This window comes from Pyrus communis, chromosome 10 (genome assembly GCF_041283825.1).
Source record: "Pyrus communis isolate YQ-2024b chromosome 10, ASM4128382v1, whole genome shotgun sequence".
Lineage (NCBI taxonomy): Eukaryota > Viridiplantae > Streptophyta > Magnoliopsida > Rosales > Rosaceae > Pyrus > Pyrus communis.
In genome coordinates, this window is record NC_142574.1 from 5558298 (window position 1) to 5583400 (window position 25103).

At 34.8% G+C, this 25103-nt stretch overlaps 1 protein-coding gene, 1 long non-coding RNA gene and 1 pseudogene across 3 annotated transcripts; 1 reads left to right on the top strand and 2 right to left on the bottom strand.

Moving 5' to 3' along the window:
• The first annotated feature begins 533 nt into the window (after nucleotides 1-533).
• On the top strand, nucleotides 534-3195 carry LOC137729323 (uncharacterized). The gene is made up of 6 exons (XM_068468239.2): nucleotides 534-749; nucleotides 1240-1305; nucleotides 1929-2003; nucleotides 2284-2410; nucleotides 2521-2625; nucleotides 2750-3195. The coding sequence occupies exons 1-6, from the start codon at nucleotides 583-585 to the stop codon at nucleotides 2891-2893; spliced, it is 684 nt and encodes a 227-aa protein (XP_068324340.2). The 5' UTR covers nucleotides 534-582; the 3' UTR covers nucleotides 2894-3195.
• Nucleotides 3196-10291: 7096 nt separating this feature from the next.
• On the bottom strand, nucleotides 10292-14002 carry LOC148693416 (uncharacterized). Its single transcript, XR_015952123.1, has 2 exons — nucleotides 13804-14002; nucleotides 10292-10807 (listed from the first exon to the last, which is right to left on the bottom strand). It is a non-coding gene; the product is annotated as an uncharacterized LOC148693416 (long non-coding RNA).
• Nucleotides 14003-17557: 3555 nt separating this feature from the next.
• Nucleotides 17558-23454, bottom strand: LOC148693417 (uncharacterized; annotated as a pseudogene). Its single transcript, XR_015952428.1, has 9 exons — nucleotides 22892-23454; nucleotides 22496-22527; nucleotides 21909-22304; nucleotides 21719-21753; nucleotides 21580-21620; nucleotides 21258-21431; nucleotides 20983-21065; nucleotides 19498-19631; nucleotides 17558-18440 (listed from the first exon to the last, which is right to left on the bottom strand). The product of XR_015952428.1 is annotated as an uncharacterized LOC148693417 (transcript).
• Nucleotides 23455-25103: the final 1649 nt, after the last annotated feature.

The following is a 25103-nucleotide window of genomic DNA, read 5'->3' on the forward strand; positions in this document are numbered from 1 at the left end:
CGTTATTTACCGAACTATTTAAAATGACAAAAAGTGCTTTTAGATAAAATGATTTTGGGTTCCATGAACACTTAAAATGCTTTCTGTAAGAAGCACAAGTTAAAAGAAACACTTCAAGTGTTTTTTCAAGGTTTCAATGGAGGCAGATTCTCTGCTCTCCCACTTCCCGTGTCCTCTGGTGTTCTGCTGTTTGTGTGGTCACGGTTAAGCCACGTCAATATTTTATATTATTATTCATTTTGTGTTATTATCTCTATAAAAAAAATAATATAAAATGCTAACGTGACTTAATCGTGATCATATAAAACAGAAGAACACGGAAAGTACAAGGACATAAAATTTATCTCCCGTTCCAATAATATTTCATGAAAACGTTTTAAATTATTTTAAAAGCACGAGCCTAACATCGCATGCAGTGCACTTTCTCCTCTAGTATATAAATTATTATTCACATTTATAATGGCTATTTTTGTAATTTTCAGCAGTAGCAGGCCCTTTTTCATTGTTTATAATGGCTGCAGAGAATTTAGGGTTTTAGAAAGAGCTTTTCCTGAAAATCTCCGGTTGAAATTCTGATACAGGATGCAGCGGACGATAACAATATTGCGTGGCCCTCTGGGCAGAGGCCGAGGGTTTTCCTCCACCTCATTGTCTTCCTCCGACAAAATCGTTGCGTCCGTGCTCTTCGAGAGGCTGCCGGTTGTTATTCCCAAAATCGACCCCGTCGTTTATGCGTATCAGGAATTCGCGTAAGTCTGCTTCTTAATCTCTCTCTCTAAGTTTTTCTTGTTTATTTTCTGTTTGGTTGCTCAGAAAATGCGAGAAAGTTAACTAGATAAAGTGGGTTGGTAGGGCTTAGTTGTACAGAAAGTTGTGGAAAGGACTGAAAATATTGATTAATTTACTGTACAAAATAGATGGCCTTGCTGAATTGAGCTGGAATGAGCTCAGCTTTACATTTGCATAACATTGGGGACAATACATTCTTGTGTATGCATGTAAATCAGATTCAGTTTGCTTTTTGTCCTGAATTGCTCTGTTTGGGCGATTTTTACTTTTCTTAGCCGCGATGGTGGGTTCTGGGCAAGTGACTGAAGGCTTCAATATTGGTGTTTTGGGTGATGAATGTGATATGGTGATAGATATTGACTAGGGTACCTAAAATTGTAAAAATGTGGTTTATTCTGTTGATTATATATGTAAATTTGTGTTATGAGTGGCTCATGTTGGGTTTTTTAGGTTCCGGTGGCGACAGCAATATCGGCGCATATATCCCGATGAGCTTTTAGACAAGTCTAATGCTAGGTAAGGTTTGTTTCAAAGGTTATCGTTGTTCTCGTTTAATCGCAATATTGGCACATATATCTAGGTTTATGTTGTTATATACTCATTTAATCGCAACTATATCACATGTTCTTATTTAAAGAACTAACTACATTCCGTATAAATGTCGGTGCTTCTTTTTCTTGTACTGTCTGTAGCAAACACATCATGCTTCTTTTTCTTGTACTGTCTGTAGCAAACACATCATGGGCGTTCTGTTGTTCTAATCACTAAGCTTTAAACATTAGAACTTCTTAATTGAACTAATTATCCTAATATTAGGTCTGTTTGATTGGAATGTCTTTAGTTTTTCAAAAGGTTATTATTGATTGAAAGTTCTTTGAAATGACGATACATTCTGTACTGGATTCTGTTTCATGGGTCTCAGAGTAATGAACAGGGATAGTGTTGATATTAATATGAGGAAATGTGTTTTGCATCACCATCCAATTCATTTATTCTGTACTAATTTTATGGGTAGAACTGGAAGTATAGTTTATAAGCAACTTTTTGGTTTGTTGTGTAAGCATTACTCACACTTGATGCCCACAAGACATGCAAATACAAGTTTTCACTCTAGCATGACACTTACTATTGGTGAACAGGGGAAAAGGTGACTACCAGATAGATTATGAACCTGCTCCGCGGATCACTGAAGCTGACAAAAAGAATGATAAAAAGTATGCAGTACAATTTTGATGATGTTTTATACGAATCTGTTTTTCTTGCTCTTTTTTAAATTTATATTTTTCAGTTTTTTGTTTGAAGTTAAGGAGCTCATAAAAAGTTCTTATTGCTTGTAATGTTGTGAGATCTTCATATTCTTTGTAAAACCTTTTCTACACCCCTGTTGGGAGCTAGAAGACATACAATTGTCCTTTACTGCCAGCTTTAGGACATTTCGGTGATTTTTATTGGTAGTTAGGCCTTGAATGTTAAAAGTTGATTCTTTTTCTTTAGGTCATTGCAGAGAGCCCTTGACAGAAGACTATATCTTCTTCTCTACGGAACCACTGATGGATCTGCTGGAAAATCAGTCTGGCATTTTCCAGAAAAAGTTTACCAGTCTGAAGAGACACTGCGGAAGGTGATGGTTGCTATAAGATGCCATATACTTATCGTCTTCTTATCCTCCTAAAATCCCATGTAGTTTCTTCGTTTTTATTTCTCGGTTACATAAATCCAGTTTATTTTCAGTGCGCAGAATCTGCATTAAAATCAGTTTTGGGAGATCTGTCACACACGTACTTTGTTGGAAATGCTCCCATGGGCCATATGGAACAGACAGCAGAGAATATTAAGGTTTGTTGTTTTAAATTATGTCCGTTCTTACATGGTATTGGCTTCAGCCAATAAATGATAAAGTACATATTGGTGTTGCTGTCAATCCTGTATATTAATCAGAATTTCATTTTCCCCGATTCAGCAATTCTTTTTCAAGTCTCAAGTGATTGCAACGAACAAGTTGAACATTGGGAAGTGCGAGGATTTTGTCTGGGTGACCAAGGATGAATTGATGGAGTACTTTCCTGAGCAAGCTGATTTCCTTAGCAAGATGATCATTAGCTGAATTCCAACAAGTGTGTTCTGTTCTTGCATAAGGTTTTTGCAATTCAGTTGAAAAATGAGCATGGACTCTTGGCGGAAGATTAAAGCTGACACGGAATTGTAGGCTACAATGCCGAAATTGAAATTTGCCCGTGTTCATGCTTTTAGTAGCTGAAGCTAGCTCAGCGCTTGAATTTTTTGAATAGTTTCTTTTGAGTTATGTTGTTGAATCGGAGCTGTTCCGTGTGGCCTTCTCATTTGGATCAGTGCTGTTTGTCAATGTAATTTTCCCGCTTTCTTCTAATAGTTTGTTGCTGCAATTCATGCCGTTGAGTTGTCGATTCACAACTAGTTTTCTTAGCAAAGCTTCATATGCAGATATATACTATCAGTACTGTACCTTGAGGCCTTTGGATGTTCACAAGTAGTTTTCTTCATTTTTCCGGATATTTTTTCCTTTTTAACTGATGACACACCACCCAAATCCAAACCCCCGGACTAAGGTCTCTCTCTCCTTTCATCTTTTCCCTTTGATTGACAACTGGAGACGATCGACTACGGTAAGTTTCTGGCGGCGATGGTGCACTTGAACAAGCTGGAGAGGGAGGAAAATCTGTCGTCGTTCGACAACGACGGAAGCAGGTTCATCACCATTTATGAGCTGAGGCAATCCTGCAGAGAGTTTGGATTGGCGAAGCTGCATATGAGAAACAATTGAGGAAAACTAATGGAAACACTCTAGAAAACTTTCATTTAACCGTAAGGAGAAATAATTTCAAAAATGGCAATGTTGCCCCTTGAAAACCTTCTGACAGAAAAAACCAAAATTATCCTAATCTCCAATATCCATCAGAAGTCACATGCTCTTCATTAAAGCAAATATAAAAATTTCAGGAGATAAGCAAGTTCACATGCAAAGCAAAAGGAGAAAAGCAAATTCACATGCATTTATCAAACAAAGCAAAAGTCAAACACATTTTCAGAAACAATCCTGATATTTTCAGCAACAGTAGAAGCAAAGTGACAAATACCAAGGAGATATCCACACCATCCATTTGTAAATTTTTATACCGTTGTATTCTCATTCAGTATATATAAGTGGAGTTCTATTCATTGTAAAGATACCTCAACATCTCAACACCTGAACACCCTACTTTTAGCATATAGTCACACCATCTTTATACTCTCAAGCATCTGTAGTCTTCATAGCATCCTTGTAAACACTTTCTTGTAAACAACTATCTTTGTAAACATTTTATATATCAATAAAAGTTCAAGTGTACATATTCAAGCAATCTCCAAGTCTTAAGTAAGTTTTCTTTTCTTTCTTTAGTGTGTTTGTTTAATTAGACTTCTAGTCCAAAACAGGGAAACACTATTGTAGTTATATTATTGACCTGCTAAATTGACAATCATACTTTATTCGAGCACTCTGTTATAGTTGAATGTTTGTCATACAAATAATTGGATATTAACCAGGGTACCTCTGACTTCTTCGTACCTTTGAGTTCAGCCGTTAAGGCCTTATACTTGTACTGTGAGTGGCCGTCATGCTGAAACATGTTGAGTTTCATGTGCAAAGTTTTATGTCTAGTTGTTATAATGACCATCTGACTATTTAAATAGGCCTACTGTGCGAATGTGGTATCAGAGTCAAGTTTAGCATTTTAATAATATAATTATAATAGTAAAGTACCTTGAAGACGTCATTGATACAACTGGTATCATACTTGTTTATTTGTATGAACAACAAATATTATTGTCCTTGTAGACATTGTCAATCACAACCACCAAATATTTATTATCCTAGACACCCCACTATAAATAACATATAGAGAAGATTAGCATATATATCCAAAAGAATTAGCAGTACCTTGAAAAAACAAAAGTTTTATCTTGGTTATCTTGAACATCCTTCATTTATTCGTAAACATAATAGCACAGAAGTGCAGCATAAAGTTTTAGAAGCAAAAAGAGCAACATATCAAACTTTAGAGACCCTGAGAGAAGAAAGAGAGTTTTTAAGAAGCCAGTTAGCCGTAATTCTAGAGAAATGTAGACTGTAATTTATGATAGATTATCTTAATTTAGAAATTAGTGAACCTCAAAAAAGAAGAATAATCTTAGACCAAAATAGTTTAGTTTATTATTTTCCATTGAGAAAACATAATCATATTTTGCATAGTGAAGAAAATCCACTAGCCAATAGTATTGTAAATCTTATTATTAATCAAGCAGAAAATATAAAATTAGAAAATAATAAGCATAATCATTTGTGAAACCAGTTGTTACAGTATTTTTAGAAAAATTCCATAAAAACAATTAGACAAAATTAGACTATATTACATCTCAGTTAAAAGATAATAATAAAAATATTCAAAAGTTTCCTAGCAAAAGAGAGATAAAAGAGTCTGTTGACCTCATAAATAGTAAGCCGAAATAAGTGGAACTTAGATCATTAGAAGTAGTTGAGTAGTTAAAATTAGAAGTCCAAAAAGAGTTAAGTGAACAAGTAGATAAGTTGCACAATAAAATAGATAAATTGTTAGTTTAATTATTAATTTAATGATCGATTCTAGAATTAGCAAAAAATATATCCAAGTTTTGAAAGAAATTAGTAAGTTAGACAAAGAACCAGTATGTTTAACAAATTTTTCAACACAAGTAGCCAGTAGTAATATTCCCATTAGGCAAAATAATTTAATTATTCAATTAGTTTTAAGTTTGGCTGAAAAATTAGATCAAGTTGAAGAACAAATAGCAGAAATAGAAACCAAAATTTACATAACACATCTTCATCACTTCCACCATCTTTGCTAGATAAATTAGAAAATTTAACTTTAAGTGCAAATAATAATATTAGAAGACCTAAGCTAAATCCTTTTGATAATAGAAAATGGAACTCTTTAGGAAAAAAGGAAAAGAAGTAGTTAGAGCTGAAGATATTTATCCAAATGAAGAAGAAGCACAAGAATTTATTCGAAGAGGTTTTGAGAGAACACAGAAAAATAAATATAGTTTATATCAATTAGGTTTATTTGAAAATAGAAGTAGAATTGTAAGTAGCATCAATCAACATGAAGTTAGCTGTATCGATAAAGAAGTTACATCTAATTTATTTAGTAAGGAAGCAGTTACGCATTTGAGAAAATCACATTTTAGTTAGATTCATATTGGAACAATATTAATTGAAATAGCAGGATTAATCAGAGCACAAGTAGGCACAAAAGCATTAGTATACATATATGACGATAGATGAGATAATCACCAACAGGCAGCAATAGCAACAACTGAAGTAGATTTAAGTTCAAACTTAGCAGTTATAGGTTGTATTCCAAATTATGTTATGACAATTAATGAATTTAGTAAATATATTAAAGTAAGCATAAGAACAAAAAATTATAATATGAAAGGAGAATATAAAAATTTATGGATTAGCTTAATGTATATTGGTAAAGTGTCTGATAAATACAATAATAAGTATAATTTAGAATTTCAAAATTTTGTTCAAACATTTGGTAGTAAACATGTAAATATGATAGAAGCAAAACCCCGTAGATAATAGCTTTTTAGAAGGAACTCAGTGGACATTACTAACTTACAAGTAGCAAGAAATAAACAACCAGATAAAATACAAATATATGAAACTAGTACAGGTCAAGCGACAATTAGGTTTAGTAATTACAAGCAATTAGAAAAAATAGAAGAGGATGAAAGTGAAATAAAAAATGAGAGTATACATATGACTTTTGATCATTTAGATTTTAATTTAGTTGATCAAAATTTTGATCATATTGTAGATAAGCTTATAGAAGATATTGATCATTTAGATGAAGAAGAGTACTTAGAAAAATATAGGACATATGATTTAGAACTACATAGAATTTTAGATGAAGATATGAAAAAAATTAATTTTAGAAATAGGAGTATAACATATTTTAGGATCAAAAGAATATAATAATTTATTAGAATTGAAAGAAGAATGTAATTCAACAAAAGAAAGTAGTACATCAGAAGTAGAAAATCCAGGACACGCAAGTAGAACTGATCAACAACTTTTGAGACAAAAAAATGAACAATATAACGAAAAAGCAAAAGTAGATTACATAGAAGAAAGTATGATAAAATCACCTAGAAAAAAATAGGATTTCATATTTGAGAAGGTTAGAACAAATTAATATAGCTGACAATATATTAAAATTAAATAGATTCACAAGATTGGGAAAGAACGATTGAGAGATGGGAAAAGGGTTGCGTACATACAGTATTAATGTTAGATTTTAGCAATTCACAAAATATGTTATATTACTTTGAGCATACTTTGGATGGTTTTGTTTTTTATTATTTCCAGTCATGGAAAGTTCAAAATCCAAAACAGCATTACAGCTAAAACACATTTTAATATAGATGGTTTTGTTATTTTGATTAAACAAGAATTTTTAAATCATAATAGGTTAAATGGCAGAAGTGAACAAGAACAAATAAGGGAAATTAGAAATTTAGTACAATTGCAAATTTGTGATTTACAGTATAAACTGAGTATACTACAGATTTCTTTAAATATTTAGAAAGAACAGGTAGAATTAGCGATATTAATTTATTAGATACTTATATGACAAAAATAAAAGGACCAATAGGTGAAAAGATTTGGAATGAATGGCAAAAGCATCCAAAGAAAAATGATATTACAATAGGATCTAGAATTCAACATGTATATGATATACTTAGACAAGAATGTAGTCAAATAAAAGCTAAGAGACAAATTAGGAAACAATTTTACATGAGCTGTAAAAATATAGATATACCACAACAGTATGATTGTCATTAGAAAAATAAGTATAAGAAAATATACAAAAAGAAATATAAATCATATAAGCCATATTAACAGCATAAGAATTTCAACATAAAACCTTCAAAAACATATAAGAAGAGAAAATATATTTCAAAACGATTTAGGAAAAGAAGTGGTAGACCTTGGATTAAAAAATATAAAGCACCAAAAGATAAGAGTAGTTGTAAATGTTATTCATGTGGAGAAGTTGGACATATTATACCTAAATGTCCAAAATTAGGAAAACAACTCAGAGAAAAAATACATTTAATGGAGTTGTTTAAGTTAGAAGAAGATGAAGATATACAGTTAATATATAGCTTAGATGATTTAAGTGATAATGAGAGTATTTATAGTATATAAAGTATAAATATGATAGATTCAGACTCGGAAGATTCAAGTAACCCAAATAGTGATTTAGAAGAGTATATGTGTGCATTCATAAAAGAGCAAGAAGAAGAAGAATATAAATACATTAATTTAGGTTGGCCAGAAAAATGTCATAAATGTAGTAAGTTACTTGTAAATAAGTATTATAACACATATTCAATATTATGTGAAAAGTACAAGAAAACACTAAAATATTAGGAAATATTGTTCATAGTATAGAAAAGCCAAAAAATAGTTCTTTATTACCATAAATTGTGAAATATAATTAGCAAAAGAACATAAAATACAAACAAAAGCTATGATAAATACAAGGAGTACAAAGAGTGTCATAAGGGAAGAATTAGTACTAGAAAAATATAGACAAAAATTAACAAAACCAGTAAGAATAATACAATTTGATGAGAGACCAGTTTACTTAATACATTGCATTAACAATGAGTTTATTAAAGTAAAAAAACAACAATTTAATTTACCATTAACATTTGTTTCACCAATAGGATCATACCCATTCATTTTAGGTTTAAATTTTTTTAAAATTTTACAAAGTTTTTTATTTATGAATCCTAACATAACATTTTTCAAAAAAGTTATTACAATAACTAATCAAAGTAATACTGTAGAAGCATATAAAAGCATAAGTATAGAAGAATCTAGTAGTCAAGATATTATTATTTGGAAAACTCAAAAGAAAATGATGAGCATTATAACATAGAAGAATTTGATGAAGAAATATTTGAACATGAATATCCGATTTTAGAAGAAGGAACCCGTATAGAAATATTACAGTTAGATAGACCAGAGAGTTTGGAAGAATTGTTACAATTAGCAGAGCAAACTAGGATTATAGGAGAAACCCCACAATTACATTGGAGTAAAAATAAAATATTAGCAAAATTAGATATAATTAACCCATATTTAACCATAAAAACAGCTGATATGCCTTGTAATTTATTAGGCGAACAAAAGTTTGAGCAGCAAATAAAAGAATTGTTAAATTTAAAAGTAATTAGACATTCTAAGTCTAGACATAGATTATTAGCATTTATAGTGAGAAAACATTCAAAGCTTAAGAGTGGTAAGGCTAGAATAGTTTATAATTACAAGAGATTAAATGATAATACATATAAGGATAGTTATAAGTTATCAAATAAAGATGAGCTTATAAATAAAATTCAAGAGAGTAAATATTTTACTTAATTTGATTGTAAATCAGAATTTTGGCAAATACGATTAGCAGAAGAATCAATTGAGTGGACAACTTTTACTTGTCCAGAAAGACATTTTAAGTGCCTTGTTATGCCATTTTAACTTAAAAATGCTCCATTGATCTTTCAAAGAAAGATGGACCAAATTTTCAAGAAATATGATAATTTTTGTAGTGTTTATGTGGACGATATCTTGGTACATAGTAAAAATAGAAATGAACATAGGAAGCACTTAGAGATAGTTTTACAAGAGTTTATCAATAATGGAATTGTGGTTAGCAAAAATAAAATAGCATTAGAAAAACAAGACATAGAATTTTTAGGAATGTATATCAAGTCAGATACGATACAATTACAAGATCATATAGCTAAAAAGGTCTTAGAATTTCTAGATAAGTTAGAAGATAAGAAATAGTTACAAATATTTTTAGGATTGTTAAATTATGCAACAAATTTTATCCCTGATTTAAGAAGAAAAATAGCAGTATTACATAATAAAACTAGCAAAACAGGACAAAAGTATTTTAATAGTGAAGATATTAAATTAGTCCAAAATATAAAGGAAGAAATTACTAAACTTAAGCCGTTAACATTACCTTTAGATGATAGTTATGAAGCAGTCGAAACAGATGCTTCATCATTAGGATGAGCAAGTATATTATACCAGAAAAAGCATAAGAAGTCACCAAATTCTGACGAACAAGTTTGTAGATATTCATCAGGAAAATTTAGTGATGTACAATCAAGATTACCATAAATAGATTTAGAAATTTCAGGGATAATTAATTCACTTGAAGCATTTTATTTATTTTTACATAATGAAGTATTTACGATTAAAACAGTTTGTCAAAATATAGTTTCTCATTATAAGAAGATACATGCTAATAAGCAGGTAGCTCGAAGATGGGTTAATTTTGTTGATTCAATTACAGGAAATGGTTTTAAACCAATTTTTGAACATATAAAAGGTAATGACAATACATTAGCTGATATCTTATCAAGATTAATTTGTTGAACATGCATGGAATATCATGGACCATCATCCTCAAATAGCACAAAACCATAAGGCAGAATAGCACTTTTCAATAGCACAATGATGCATCATGGACCTCCACCGTTCACTGAATTTTAAAATAGCATACCAGTATCACCACCAGTACGTACTTTCAACTTTAATGGCAATATTGTTGAATGAATCAGAAATCCAACCCTGAGATATAGGCCAAGAGTACCAGTGCTTTCTGATAGGCAACATGTTCTCTTAGATAATTTTTGGAATATCCAAATCAAACAGCCAAGCATAAGGTTAGGTCATGAAAAACTAATTATAGCCTTAGAACAAGAATTTGATAGTTTTAATTTTAATTTCCATTAAAGCCAGCAGCATATTCATTCTCTTGAGCACAACCTTCAAGTCATCTCTAGGGACCATGAGTCATTACTTCGTAAGTTTACCAAAATAAATCAAGAACTCCAATCTCTTAGAATGCAACAGAAGGCAAGTGACACCCTGAAAAGAGAATTGAAAATAGGTTTGGAAACTGATCAGCATAAGAATAAAGGAAAATCAGTTATTGAACCCATAGAACAAGAGGCTATTGAGCCCATTGAAGAAATTAAGATTGAGTTCTTAGAAGAAGACATTGAAATGGAGCAACATAAAAATAATGAGCAGCATCAACTTCTGAGTGACAAAGAAAAACAAGAAATATATAAAAGTTTTCTTAGGAATATATTGTTAGACTTAATAATAGATGATATTTTATTAGAAGAAATTTCAATAGCAAAATTAAGAATAATGTCACCAGATATGCAAAATGAAATCCTGAGCAGAGCATCACAGTCTATGAAAGAGTTGTAATTACAATTAATGTGATTTGTATCAGTCCATCTTTGATTCAAAACTAGGGATGAATATTATTACAAAGATGTATCCATCATGTCTTTGTGATATTATAGAGAATTGTATTTGTAAACCGGATGTTAGCATAGCTGTAGTCAGGATTAACATGAGAGATTATAGATCATGACATTTTAGTTATGAGCATAAGGAAAAGCATGTTGTGGTAGAAGTTACCCCAACATTACTATTAAAGTGTGGCTATCGCGATAAAATATTTATCAACCATGTCTCTCAACTAGAATTATTTCCTGAAAAAATTTTGAAAGTAGCAGAAGATTATCTGAAAGGATGGAAAGAAATTTGCATAAGTTTTATTAGTAGTCCTCCAGATTGGTATGTACATATGCATAAGGAAAAAGCATATAGTCATGATTAATGAAGAGTCATTTAGACTATCCCCTATCTCCTCGCATAGGTGAACTCCTTCATACAAAAATAATCTAAAATTCCGAAGAATCCAAATGCTAGCCTTAAATGATTTTAAAGATTTTAGGTATGATATAGTAATAATAGCAGAATAAGAAGAAATGTATATTTACAGCAAGACAAGGATCAGTCATCAGCCTTATTGGAATCCTCAAAATTTCAAAGAAGAAACAGCATAAATGTACTACAAGGTGAAAGAAGATAGAGAAAGAGATGCAGAGCTTATAGAAGGTGATAACAGTACTAGAACAATTTGACAGAAGAAGAGCTGCATAACATCGACAACATGATGGAAGCATGAGGAGTTGGTAGCAAATTAGCATAAGTTGAATAGCCTCATGTAAAATAATGTATTTCTAGACGGAAATGTCAACATCATTGTGGACCTCGCTATAATAATAAAAATGACATAAGAGTAAATAAAGAAAAGAGTTTGATCCATTAAAGATTTTTCATACGCAAAATGTTATTTTGATTAAGAATGAATAGTGCCAAACCCTTTTCATTAAAACTCCCAAAAAATTATGTCCAAGGAATTTTATTTTGGAAATTGAAAGATTGAGTCATGACCGTTTGATCTTTAGTGAACGGCTAGGATCAGTTGATCTCTAGGGTCCTCACATAAAGATTCCGGAGAGGATCACTGATCGACATAATCGGAAAAGGAAATTACGGGAAAGGGAAATGCAAGAAAAGTAGAAGAAATTAGAGTAAATTCATATCATTTCATTCATCCCTCTACATCATAAAAGAGGTTTAAATACATATAAATAGACCTGTAAACGGGTCGGGTTTATTAGGTTTGGGTTGGGTTGAACCCGACCCGTTAAGCTAATGGGCCACCCGAACCCAACCCGTTAAGCTTTATGAGTCACTCGAACCCAACATGTTAAGCTAACGAGTCACCCGTTTCACTCGTTAACCTTTTTTTTTTTTTTTTTTTAATTTTTTTTTTTTCACATTTCATCCAAATCAATTACACCCGTTCTTAGCATCCTAGTGCTTGTGCTAGCCACCTCCTTCCTTCATTCGGTTTGTGTGCATATGCAAGTCATGGAGTGATTTGATGAACACCAGGAGCTTTATTACGAATTTACGATGCACAAGAATACAAGATTGGGAATGTCACAAAACATGTTTATGTCTGTCATGTCTACTTTGCCTCAAGAACTAAATGAAACAACTACAACCACGACCCATGGTTGCAACGAGCATTTCTAATCAATAAACCATTGCCACTGCCTCAACGAACTAAATGAAACACTACTATACTCAAAGAGAGCAGAAAACTTCATGGCTTAAATACCATTGCCACTGCCAGTTCTAGATCCACAATCACGAAACAGTGCAAAATATAGAGTATGACTTTAAATTAATTACTAAAGTTCAATGTAATAGAGGAAAACAATAAACATCCAACCCAAACTCCAGAGTCTCAAGTCTGGGTAATTCACTACAGAGTCTCAAGTCGCAATCAAATTAATTACTAAGCAGTAAGCACCTATGAATATAAGAAGCACCTAAAAGGGAAACATTTCGAAGGCCAGGAGAAAAATAGAAGGAAATATATAAGTATGAGCAGGATGCCTACACAGGGAGGATATAGAAACTTACTGAGCAGTAACTTATGTTGTTCGTATCAGTTTCAGTAAAACCAAACAACAACAACCCAATTCCAATCCAAAAACCAACCAAAACAAAGCAAACTCAATACTTTTAACTTCATGAGCTTCGAAATCGCAAAACATGAGCCTTAACGAATTACACACCTCGGCATTAACGAATTGCAAAACATTTCTTCTTTCGTCATCCAAATTACACACCTCGGCATTAATGAATCACAAACTCAATATTTTTAACTTCATGAGCCTTAACGAATTGCAAAACATTTCTTCTTTTGTCATACATTACTTTTAATCGATGTGAAGAAATAGGTAAATTAACAGCTCCAAATTACCCAAAAATGGAAATTTTAATCAGAGAATATACAAATGAACAAATTTTACACAAAACCCATGAACAAAAAGCAAAACCCATTATCCAAAACACAACCAAAAAATTAAAAAAAAAAGAAAAGAAAAAGAAAACCAAAAGCACAACCCATGAACAAATTTTAGTATGTATATTGTTACGCATGAAAGAATAGGTGGAAGGGGTGGAAGGGAATCGGAGCTTACCTACAGAGAGATAGAGTGGTGGAGTCGGAAGGGAAGGAGCACAGCGATGGCCGATGAGCGATCTCTCAGTCTCAGAGCGCAAAGCATTGCGACAGTGCGACTGTGCGAGAGAGAGACGTGAGGAACCTGAGCCCTGAGGGTTTTCTAATTAGGACGGTTGAAATTGTACAAAAGTCCTCAATAACGAGTCTTAACGGGTGGTTAATAGGTTTCGCGAGTTCATCCAAAATAACCCGTTATTTAACGGGTTGACCCGTTAACCACCCAACCCGTTTATCACCCACCCGAATACTAATTTTAATGGATTGGGTTAGGTCGGGTGAAAAATGTCAGGTCTAAATATAAGGATACTTATGGTTTAAAATGTACATGAGTCTTATGATATTACCTATATAATGGACCTAATGGGTAGCAATAACAATAGTTAGTCCAATTGGTCCTAGAAACCCAACAGCCTATAATCGCATCAGTCCAGCTTGAATATTACGAGATAGGGCAAGGGCAGCATTTTCCATCAATGTTGTGAAATTCATAAGAATATTTGTGAAGCTGTAACATCATATAGTTTTTATGTTCATGCGTGACTCTAATCATATGAAATATATGATAAGTTGACCATCAAAACAATGTATTTAGACTCAAGATGAGCAATTTTGGAATTTTCGGAGCACCTATATATTAAGAAACTGGCTACAATTGTAACAAAGACAAATGTTTCAAAAATTTGCAATCATAAGAAGTTAGATATTGGAGGAAACTAATACTTTATTTGCCTTTTGCTTCTTTTTTTCGTCATGGAGCTTTTTGGCTAATCCTACTAAAGTTTCTCACAATGACAAAGCCATCACTATTAATGAGGAACGGGTTTGAAAAACCGAACCAATGTCCAATAAAACGAATTTGAATTAGGCAAACCGAACCAATCTAGTTGATTCGGTGGTTCGGTTTCAATTGCAAGGGTTCAAACACCGAACTGATTCTAAAACCAATTAAAACGACGTCGGTTTATGTCTCTTGTCAACCCTAATTCTATTGAGCACTGTAGTGTGAACTTTGCTACAGTGTTGCTCTCAGTCTCTATGACATGGTTTCCTTTTTCTTTGTTTCTTTGTCTACTGGATTAGGTTAGATTATCTTTCATAATTTAAATTACGATGCTTTGGGTTGTGAGCTGTAAAAAAATGGTTGGTTTGATCGCGTTGGCATCTTATCTAATCTTGTTTTCTTTTCTAGTTTAGCTTTGTTTTTTTTTTTGTTTATATATATATATATATATATAATAATTTTTTCTTGAAGGAAAAAATGCAATGGTTGTCACATCTCGGCCCGGGGCGAATCACTTCCCGGGCCCGCTCCACCACCGTAGCACGATATTGTCCGCTTTGGGCTTACCATTCCCTCACGGTTTTGTTTTTGGGAACTCACGAGCAACTTCCCGGTGGGTCACCCATCATGGGATTGCTCAAGCCTCCTTCTCGCTTAACTTCGGAGTTCCTACGGAACCCGAAGCCAGTGAGCTCCCAAAAGGCCTCGTGCTAGGTAGGGATTGGAATATACATTTAAGGATCACTCCCCTGGACGATGTGGGATGTTACAATCCACCCCCCTTAGGGGCCCGACATCCTCGTCGGCACATTTCCGACCAGGGATTGGCTCTGATACCAAATTGTCACATCCCGGCCCGGGGTGGATCACTTCCTGGGCCCGCTCCACCACCGTAGCACGATACTGTCCGCTTTGGGCTTACCATTCCCTCACGGTTTTGTTTTTGGGAACTCACGAGTAACTTCCCAGTGGGTCACCCATCATGGGATTGCTCTAGCCCCCTTCTCGCTTAACTTCGGAGTTCCTACGGAACCCGAAGCCAGTGAGCTCCCAAAAGGCCTCGTACTAGGTAGGGATTGGAATATACATTTAAGGATCACTCCCCTGAACGATGTGGGATGTTACAATGGCAGTGTTTAATAAGTTATTGGACTTTTTGGTGATAAAATCCAAATTTGTCAAACCCTCGAAGCTCATGTCAATTGGATTTTCTGACGCTGGAGTCGCCAATCAGCACCAATCTTGAACAGATAGTCGTAGTCATCGCCAGCCCTGTATGCCATAGCTGCCCTCCTCCCTCACAAATTACAAATTCGACTTGGTGGTTGGGTTGGTTCTGGTTTTCCAGGTCGAATCCAAATTAGGCTGCCAATTTATTCAATTGGAAGAGCGACTCGGACTCGGAGACATGGAACAAGGGGAAAAGGGACTCTATGAAAAGGAGAAGGACAGCGACTTTATGAGTTTTCTGCTAGGAGTGATAAAATGATGGGCTAAACTGCCTTTTCAACCTGAATTATATTTTTCTCATTAAAATTTTAAATTAAATTTGCGAGATGTTTTTAGTATGATTGAAATAAGGATGGTACATCACATGTCATTATACTAATAGTGGAATATGTTTGCTAAAAAGTTAATAACTTAAAAAATATAATTTCCCATCACTTGTATAAAAACACATGGTGTACGACCCATGTTCCCATCACAATGAAAATTTTCTCCAAGTTTGCAAACCAAATAATGTGTGACTTATAAAAAACAAACACGTTAATCGACACTTAATTAATAATCCAATTATCTACAACCACATCAGTTAGTTAGCAAATTTGATTTAAAAAATTTGGTCTCACTAACATTACCTTTTTCTTTCATATGGTCCATAAATTTCTCTCTAACAATTAACAATTTAACTCACTATTAACGTTCGTAAAAAAAAAGAAAAAAAACCTATTCTGTGATAAATCAAGGATCTAAACTTTTCGAAATTGGCCTATTGACCCCTGGCGTCTGATTCCATCTAATACTTCTTTTAAAATTATAAGCAAATTAGTCTGTTCATCATTCTTTCAACATATCAGCAACACCTACTAATAAAAACACACCGAATGAAAAATTAAAAACTAAATAGAAATGAATAAAATTAAAAGAAAAAAAAAAAAACCGAAAGTCACCAATTTTTGGGTCGATCTTTTGTTGAAATGCTTTCAATGTTCATCGAAGTTCTTACGGTGGTTGTTGAAGTGCTTCCTTAAGGTGGTTAATTAATGTCGAAAATGGTTTGGCATGAGAGGTTGAAGCGTGGAAACTAAAGATCCACAAGGTTATCAAATGAGACAGTACTTGCTGTTGACTAGGCTTAAGTTTAGCATGAAGGTTTCTAAGAGATTTTAACGATGGATGAGTTTGGCCATGGTGGTTGAGTTTTATTTTTTATTTTAATTTTATTTTATTTTATTTTTTTTGGGAAAACAAGGAATAGCATTCCAAGGCCGAGAAGCTGAAGGGAAAGAATTGGAAAAAAGGTAAGATGAGTTGTAACATGAATAGGTACACGGGAAATATGTCTTGGTGCAAGAAAGGAGAATATACGTCTCTTGGGTCGATAGGTTGTAATAGAATTAGGTTATTGTCATGGACAATGCACTAATGGGTTTGGACTTTGGTGCTCCCAAGCACGCCAAAGTCTTCATTATTGAAGAGTTTTCATGAGCCTTGTGGAACTAGGTAACATTTCACACCTCAACCATTTTAGCAAGCCCCTGTAAAACCACGTGTCTTGGGTCATGTGAGCTTAGTAAGTGTTGAGTTTAAATGAATGTGCCGAACGTGGTGCGATATATTTTCTTGTTTGATATGGCATGATAATTAATTAAAACTTGTGTAAAACCTTGCTTCACTTTTAATTTTTCCAATACTAAAACAACATGGGTATTGAAATTATTCCAATTTTCAAGTCCTGACATCCAATGTTTGTTGATGCACATGGACATTAAAGAAATAGGTGAATTCCACATTAATGTTTATACTCAAATACCTAAAAAATCATAAATTAATTGATCCAATAACCGTCTTTCCCTCCGATTTATGACTTCTCCCATTCCAAGTAAACATGTCACTAGCGTAAAAATTGAGCTTCTTGACATTTTCAGGCACAACTAGGAGATTCAATGCACTTTTCGATTTCACTAATACAAATAAATAAATAAAATAATGATCATCTTAGTCCTACAGATATATCTTGATTTTGATTGCTTGAGACGCAAGGAAACAAAAGAGTTACAAAATACGGTCAGGCTTTGTCTCCATAAACTCATCTACTTCTCTGTTCAAAGTTTGGTTGTATTCTTAAACTGAATTTTGAATGTTGGTCTGCAAAAACATGAGCAAATCCCTCTCATTTTCTTTCTCTAAACAGGCACAAGCATCCACATCCACAAAGTACGAAAACTCTGACCCGTACATATGCACCGCGCATGCTGCTTTGTAAGTTAAGAGCTGCAACTCAGCCGTTGCAATCTCCGAGGTTAGCGTCTGGTGGCTGAAATGACGTGTACGCCACCATCTGCAGTGAAATCTCCAACTCTCTCCAGACTTTCCCTCTATAAACATTTTGGGGGTCCTATTGAAACAAACGGAGTAGCGCTCCTTATGTCCACCTTCATTTCCATTCAGACACGCGGACATTCGGTCCTCGTCATATTGAGAAAGCTTCAGGAAACATAAAGCAAATTCTCTCCAGGTGTTGTAGTCTGCATAGGTTGCATCTAAATGCAAAGCTATCATTTCCAGTAGACTCTCGGGACTATATTCATCTGCAAAATATCAGAAGAAAGCAACGGAAACCGTTAATAATTTATAAAAATCAAAATTTCAGTTCAAGTTCTTGTTGTCAAGGACTTCCAAATTTTAGCTGCTTATACAAGCATCCAAGTTTTGAAAATATTAAGATTTGAAACAATAGTTTCTCTTAAATTATAAAAAGTTCATATAAAATATTTTATTCGCGAGTGTCAAAATAAAGTTAAATCAATACGATCAAGTAGAGTGTCTTTTCAAAAGAATGAGTAAAACTACATAAACAAGAAGAGGTATTAATTCCCAAAAATATATAGCCCAAAAAGACCAAAGACAGAGAAAGGATTTCCAGGATTTTTGGAAATAGGACCAAGTTTATTGTTAGTCATAAATACCGATTTTGTTAGTCGATGAGACATTTAAAACCTTGAAAACTTAGAAAATGAGAAAGACTAATTAAGTTCCACAGCAAAATGCTCAGGGATTTGAGAAAATGAAGAAAATAGAAATTATCTGTACTATGGAGAAGTTGGCACCTAGGGAATTCTGGTCATATACTTACAAGAAACTTGGTTTCAATTCCAAACCATGTGAAGTTCAAAACGACTAGTGGGATTAGACACGTTCAAAGGGATTTTAACAATTGGAACAGCAACAAATAAATTTAACAATTGGAACTGCGACAAATAAATTATCTGTTCTACAAAAACCTTTTACTAGTAAAAAGAAAAAGTTCTAGCTAAGGAGATGTAGTCATGTCAATCCTCAAAGTAACTTCAAAAATTTCTAAACACCCGATAAGGGGTTTTGCATCTTGAGAGATTTTATTCTTTAGGTTTATTTCTTTAAGAGAATTGTCTGACTTAAGAGAATGGAAGAATTCTCGATATGCTCCGTTAACTGAGCTAGAGAGAACCCATGAATTTATAAGCTCACTCCTCATATGATATATCTTTTCTAATGACATGAATGTGAAATATACATGGTAATTATATGATCAGCATGTAATGTTAGTGTTCTGTCTGTTTGCAAGAATAATGGGCATATATGACCAAGCTGAGAAAAATCACATACCATTTTGATGCAGTTGAACAAGTTTTGCCAATGAATCGTAACAGGTTGGATCGTTCTCTAAGACATCCTCAAAACAGGTAGAAAGAAGGGCGCTGTTGTAACGATCAAATTGCTCCAAAAGTGTAGCCCTTAATCTGCCCAACGTGTACACATTAAATTTTTATCGTTGTGTGATTGGTGACAAGACCATAGAGCAATAACTAGCATGAGAAAATAAATCCATATCTCACAAAAAGAACTAAAGCAACAAAAAGTTAAGCAAATATTTAGAAATGAGGTAGTATTTGAATTATTGGAATGAACCTTGGAATAGAATACGCATCCATATTCCATAGGAATACTCCAGGTTTGGTTGACCAAAACCAAAACAACAAATGAGCATTCCTATACAATGTCACTCCATCAAAAGGATGGTAAATACCGATGTCTTTCTTGTAATCGTGATTCCATCCATTCAAAGTTCGGTTCAACAACCATACACTACCTTAAGTCATTAGTTATTGACAAAAAGAGATCCAACTTCACCAATGATGGTCCAATATAGGAACTTTCACATGCAGAACTATCAAAATGTTGAATGGTAAAAATTGCACACAAAAAAAAAAAAAATCAGAAGTCCTGAAAGTTCAGACTCTAATACATGGTCATTTGTTTTACAACTGCTGTCCGCAGACAGCATATTTTGTTTCAACAAATCTAACCAAAATTCAAGATAAGTTATAATGCTCAAGAACGAGATTACCTAAATGATAGCATATTAATACAATGTCTCATAGCAGGAGGGAAAAAAAAAACACCCATCACCAGAAAAGCCATCACTTTAACAACACAACTGTCAACTGTTAGTAATTGTCAGACTTTTGAAGAAGGAATTCCTATGATCTACTTTCTACCAAAGCTGCTGTAGTGAAGCCAATGTTGACCTTTTAGCGCTGTTCAGAAAACCAGACCTACCCGACTTGTCTGACCAGACTAACTCTGAACCAGCTTGCCGCCAGTGTCTTAACTTAGAAAACCATTACCCAACTAACCGACAAAGACCAGGAAACCAGTCTGGAAATGCTGTTTTCCAAATAAAGTGTGCCTTATTCCTAGACAAAGAGACATTTCCGCCCATGATTTTTGTAAAGCTCCTTGATTTTATTTTCAATTTCTTGCAATCAATCATTCTCTTCCGGTGCTGTCATTGTTATTTCATTCAACTTCTTCATCCCAGTGACAAGTTGGCACCAATTACTCATTTATCAACGTATTACTAGTATCACCACCTCCAACTTCACTGCTATGACCAACCGCCACTGCAGCAATCATTCAAGTCAAATCCTATACAGTAAAATATCATTTCACCTTTTATCCCATGTTTTCTAGAATCAATCTAGTAGAATTTCCGATTAATTTCCATTCATCTGGTGTGCTTTCTAACTTATATATTCAATTCACATTCACAATCAGAGATAAAACAAAATTTGCCAAAGAAATCAGTACCGAAGTGGCAGTGCAGTATTTGGACTACAGCAGTTTTCAATCTCATTTAGGGCTTCTTTTACTTGACCTCCAATCAGCAACAGCTGCCACGAAAAGAAAAAGCCTGAGAAGAGAGTACTTGAGTGTTGGCAGGGTACCATAAGGTACAACTATATCACTTGGTACTTAAGAAAAGCAACAAAAAATTATAATAGGGTTGCCATAACATTAGCAACTACAATTTTATAAAAATCATATTAAGATAATGTTATTACTTCACTAGAACAAATTTTTACCTGTACCAAAGGAAGCAAAGCCTGCAATACTGGGGGCATGGAGTGAAGAGCAAGCCTTAAATACTTCACTGCATTCCTAAAACTGTCATTAAAAATTGTTGTCTGTGAATTCATGAAATCCTCCCTATCTATAGATTCTGGCAATCGTATGGGAAGTAACAGAGATTCCAAGCCCTAAATCAGGTATATATCACAATAATGAATAGAACAAAAATATACTTAGGAAGTTAATAAACACCTAAGAAAATACAGAGTGAATGGAAACAGTGATTTGTTAATTTTTAGTAAAAGTAACAGATGTTTACTACAAACACGCACACACAATATGTTGAGTAATCGACGCATTCTGGTTACAACCAGTATCTGGTAATTGTAGTCAAGACTAACAGACTAAACAACGCATCTACTATTTTGAACTGTGCTAATTTAAATCAGCTGGAACTAGATTATAAAACTTATACCTTCCCCCTTTATAGCAACTGCATTTACAGAAACTCTTCATCATGAATATGGATGAGAAAAGGGACAATGTTTATATTTCCTTATACAAAGAAAGAAATTCAATGATTGAAAGCCTGACACATAACATCAATTGGGAGAATGCAGGAAACTAGTTACTCACCAAGGGCATCAAAAACAGGAGCATACTACATTTCACCATCATTTTCATTTTCTGTATCTTCATCAGGGTCCGCATAAAAACTTTGGGCCCCAAAGTTTGGTTGAGAATTTTCTATCTCCATGTCATCAACCCCCATAGATATATCTCTATGTATGCCACCATCAGCACCAATATATGATGCCTTATCATTCATTACAGAGGTCTCTGAACCACATTGAATGCCAGTACCAGCCTCGTGAGTATTACCAGCATAACGTCCCTCTGAGTGTGGAAGTAGTTCATTTGATTCCCTAGCAGTGTAAAACTGGTCGGACTCCCTCCATTTCATTTCATTTGGAAGATTGGAACACCAGAGTTGCTGGTATGCCAATCCTACAATCATCATTAACAGTGGTTCATTTCCAAACTCCTTTAATTGCGTGAGACTGGAAAAAAACAAACATGATTGATTAGGTGATGTCTTGCATATCGTATCTCTTAAAAGCCGCCATATTTGCAGCCTAAGTCAGATAAAAAAAAAAAAGGAAAAGGTAATTCAAAACTAATACGGAAAATTGAAGACTCATTTCTGCTATCCAACAAGCCAATTTTGTCTTTCGTTTGTTAAAGTCTGTACTTAGCCAAATAAAAGTGGCAGAGAAAGTCCACCTATAACAAATATCAAGGATATAAAAACTGAATGAAAATGAATTACAGGCGTGAGATGCAAAGAGACACAACACAGACATAGGAAAATAAAATTCTAGAAATAGAGCATGACATAGCGGGGACACAAAAAAAAAGTACACATTTCCCTACTAACATAACAAGTTCAAATTCAATACCTAAGAACTCAATTAGAACATGACAAGTGGATAAATGACGGATTTCTTCTTCTTCTTTTTTTCTAATTGCGCTTTCAAAGTGTTTTTCGATAAAACTTATAATTATCAGAGTGTTTCTTCTAATTTACTACTATTCAATTTCAAACACCAATTAAAGCCTAGAAAGCTTCAAACTTTAATCTCATTACCCAATACTTGAACCGGTTGTTCGCCCGCGACCTTTCTTTCTGGCTGCCTTCCAACAACACGCTTAGGACTCCACTGGCTTCGACCCAGTTGCGCTGCTTGACGAGCTTCCGCATGAGCTTGGTGAGCCGGGCGCGGTGCTCGGCTCAGGGTCTCGTGGAGCCAACACCGAGGAGATAGGAGGGCTTGCTCAGGGACAAAACAATTCGTTTGAGGAGTTTTTGAACTAGGGGAGGCACTACGGGGTGAGCTTTGCCGTCGTCGTTGGACTTTCTTTTGCGGCTGTTCAGTTTACTTGGACTGTTTGGAGTGTTTTGGTGCGGTTGTGGTGAGTAGAGTTCGGGTTCCGGTGAGAGAGCGTCGGCCATGGCGGCAACGCCGCAGAGTCAGAGATCCAAGTCGCTCACAAAAAAAAAAAAAAAAAAAAAAAAAAAAAAAAAAAAAAAACAGAGGATTTAAGTCGGGAGGGTTTTGGGGTTTTCAGAATTGGGCTGCTTGGAGTTTTGTTGGGCTCTTTTGAATAATTAATGCATTTGCTTCATATGCCACTTTGTGGCACCATTGATCTTGGGATTTCTGGTGAATGAGAACCACCTCAAAATGAATTTTAAATATTTTTAATTTTCTTCAATACCTTAACACAACTACTAATTAATAAAACACTCATTATTAACTAAATCTTTATGAAACTCTACTAATTAATAAAACACTTATTGTTAACCAAAATCTTATAAAATTATCAGTTTAACCCTCCAATTAAAATAGAACATTAATAAGAAATATGAGGCATAAATGTAATTTCACACTGTGACATCCCACATCGCCCAGGGGAGTGATCCTTATATGCATATTCCCATCTCTACCTAGCACGAGGCCTTTTGGGAGCTCACTAGCTTCGGGTTCCGTAGGAACTCCGAAATTAAGCGAGAAAGAGGCTAGAGCAATCCCATGATGGGTGACCCACTGGGAAGTTGCTCGTGAGTTCCCAAAAACAAAAACCGTGAGGGAATATTTGTCACATCCCGGCCCGGGGCGGATCACTTCCCGGGCCCGCTCCACCACCGTAGCACGATATTGTCCGCTTTGGGCTTACCATTTCCTCACGGTTTTGTTTTTAGGAACTCACGAGCAACTTCCCAGTGGGTCACCCATCCTGAGAGTGCTCTAGCCCCCTTCTCGCTTAACTTCGAAGTTTCTACGGAACCCGAAGCCAGTGAGCTCCCAAAAGGCCTCGTGCTAGGTAGAGATGGGAATATACATTTAAGGATCATTTCCCTGGGCGATGTGGGATGTTACAATCCACCTCCCTTAGGGGCCCGACGTCCTCGTCGGCACATTTCCGGCCAGGGATTGGCTCTGATACCAATTTGTCACATCCCGGCCCGGGGCGAATCATTTCCTGGGCCCGCTCCACCACCGTAGCACGATATTGTCCGCTTTGGACTTACCATTCCCTCACGGTTTTGTTTTTGGGAACTCACGAGCAACTTCCCAGTGGGTCACCCATCATGGGATTGCTCTAGCCTCTTTCTCGCTTAACTTCGGAGTTCCTACCGAACCCGAAGCTAGTGAGCTCCCAAAAGGCCTCGTGCTAGGTAGAGATGGGAATATACATATAAGGATCACTCCCCTGGGCGATGTGGGATGTCACAATCCACCCCCCTTAGGGGCCCGACGTCCTCGTCGGCACACCACGACCAGGGTTAGGCTCTGATACCAAATTGTCACATCCCGGCCCGGGACGAATCATTTCCCGGGCCCGCTCCACCACCGTAGCATGATATTGTTCGCTTTGGGCTTACCATTCCCTCACGGTTTTGTTTTTGGGAACTCACGAGCAACTTCCCAGTGGGTCACCCATCATGGGATTGTTCTAGCCCTCTTCTCGCTTAACTTCGGAGTTCCTACGGAACCCGAAGCCAGTGAGCTCCCAAAAGGCCTCATGCTAGGTAGAGATGGGAATATACATATAAGAATCACTCCCCTGGGCGATGTGGGATGTCACACACACAGCTAAATTTTACGTTTTTTTTTTTTTTCAAAACTTACATACATGTAATTTTAACATATCTCTAATTAAAAATTAAAAAAAATTAAAAAAAAAATTCCACTCTCACATTCTCTATCACTCTCTTCCTCTCCTTCTATTTCAAAAACAAAAATAAAAAATTTTCTCACACACTTTGCCCATATGCTAGTATGTACAAACAGAAT

Coding starts and splice junctions, on each gene's coding strand:
- LOC137729323 (XM_068468239.2), top strand. CDS start 583: ATGCAGCGGACGATAACAATATTGCGTGGCCCTCTGGGCAGAGGCCGA. Junction 750..1,239: donor TATGCGTATCAGGAATTCGC/GTAAGTCTGCTT, acceptor TGGGTTTTTTAG/GTTCCGGTGGCGACAGCAAT. Junction 2,626..2,749: donor AGACAGCAGAGAATATTAAG/GTTTGTTGTTTT, acceptor TCCCCGATTCAG/CAATTCTTTTTCAAGTCTCA.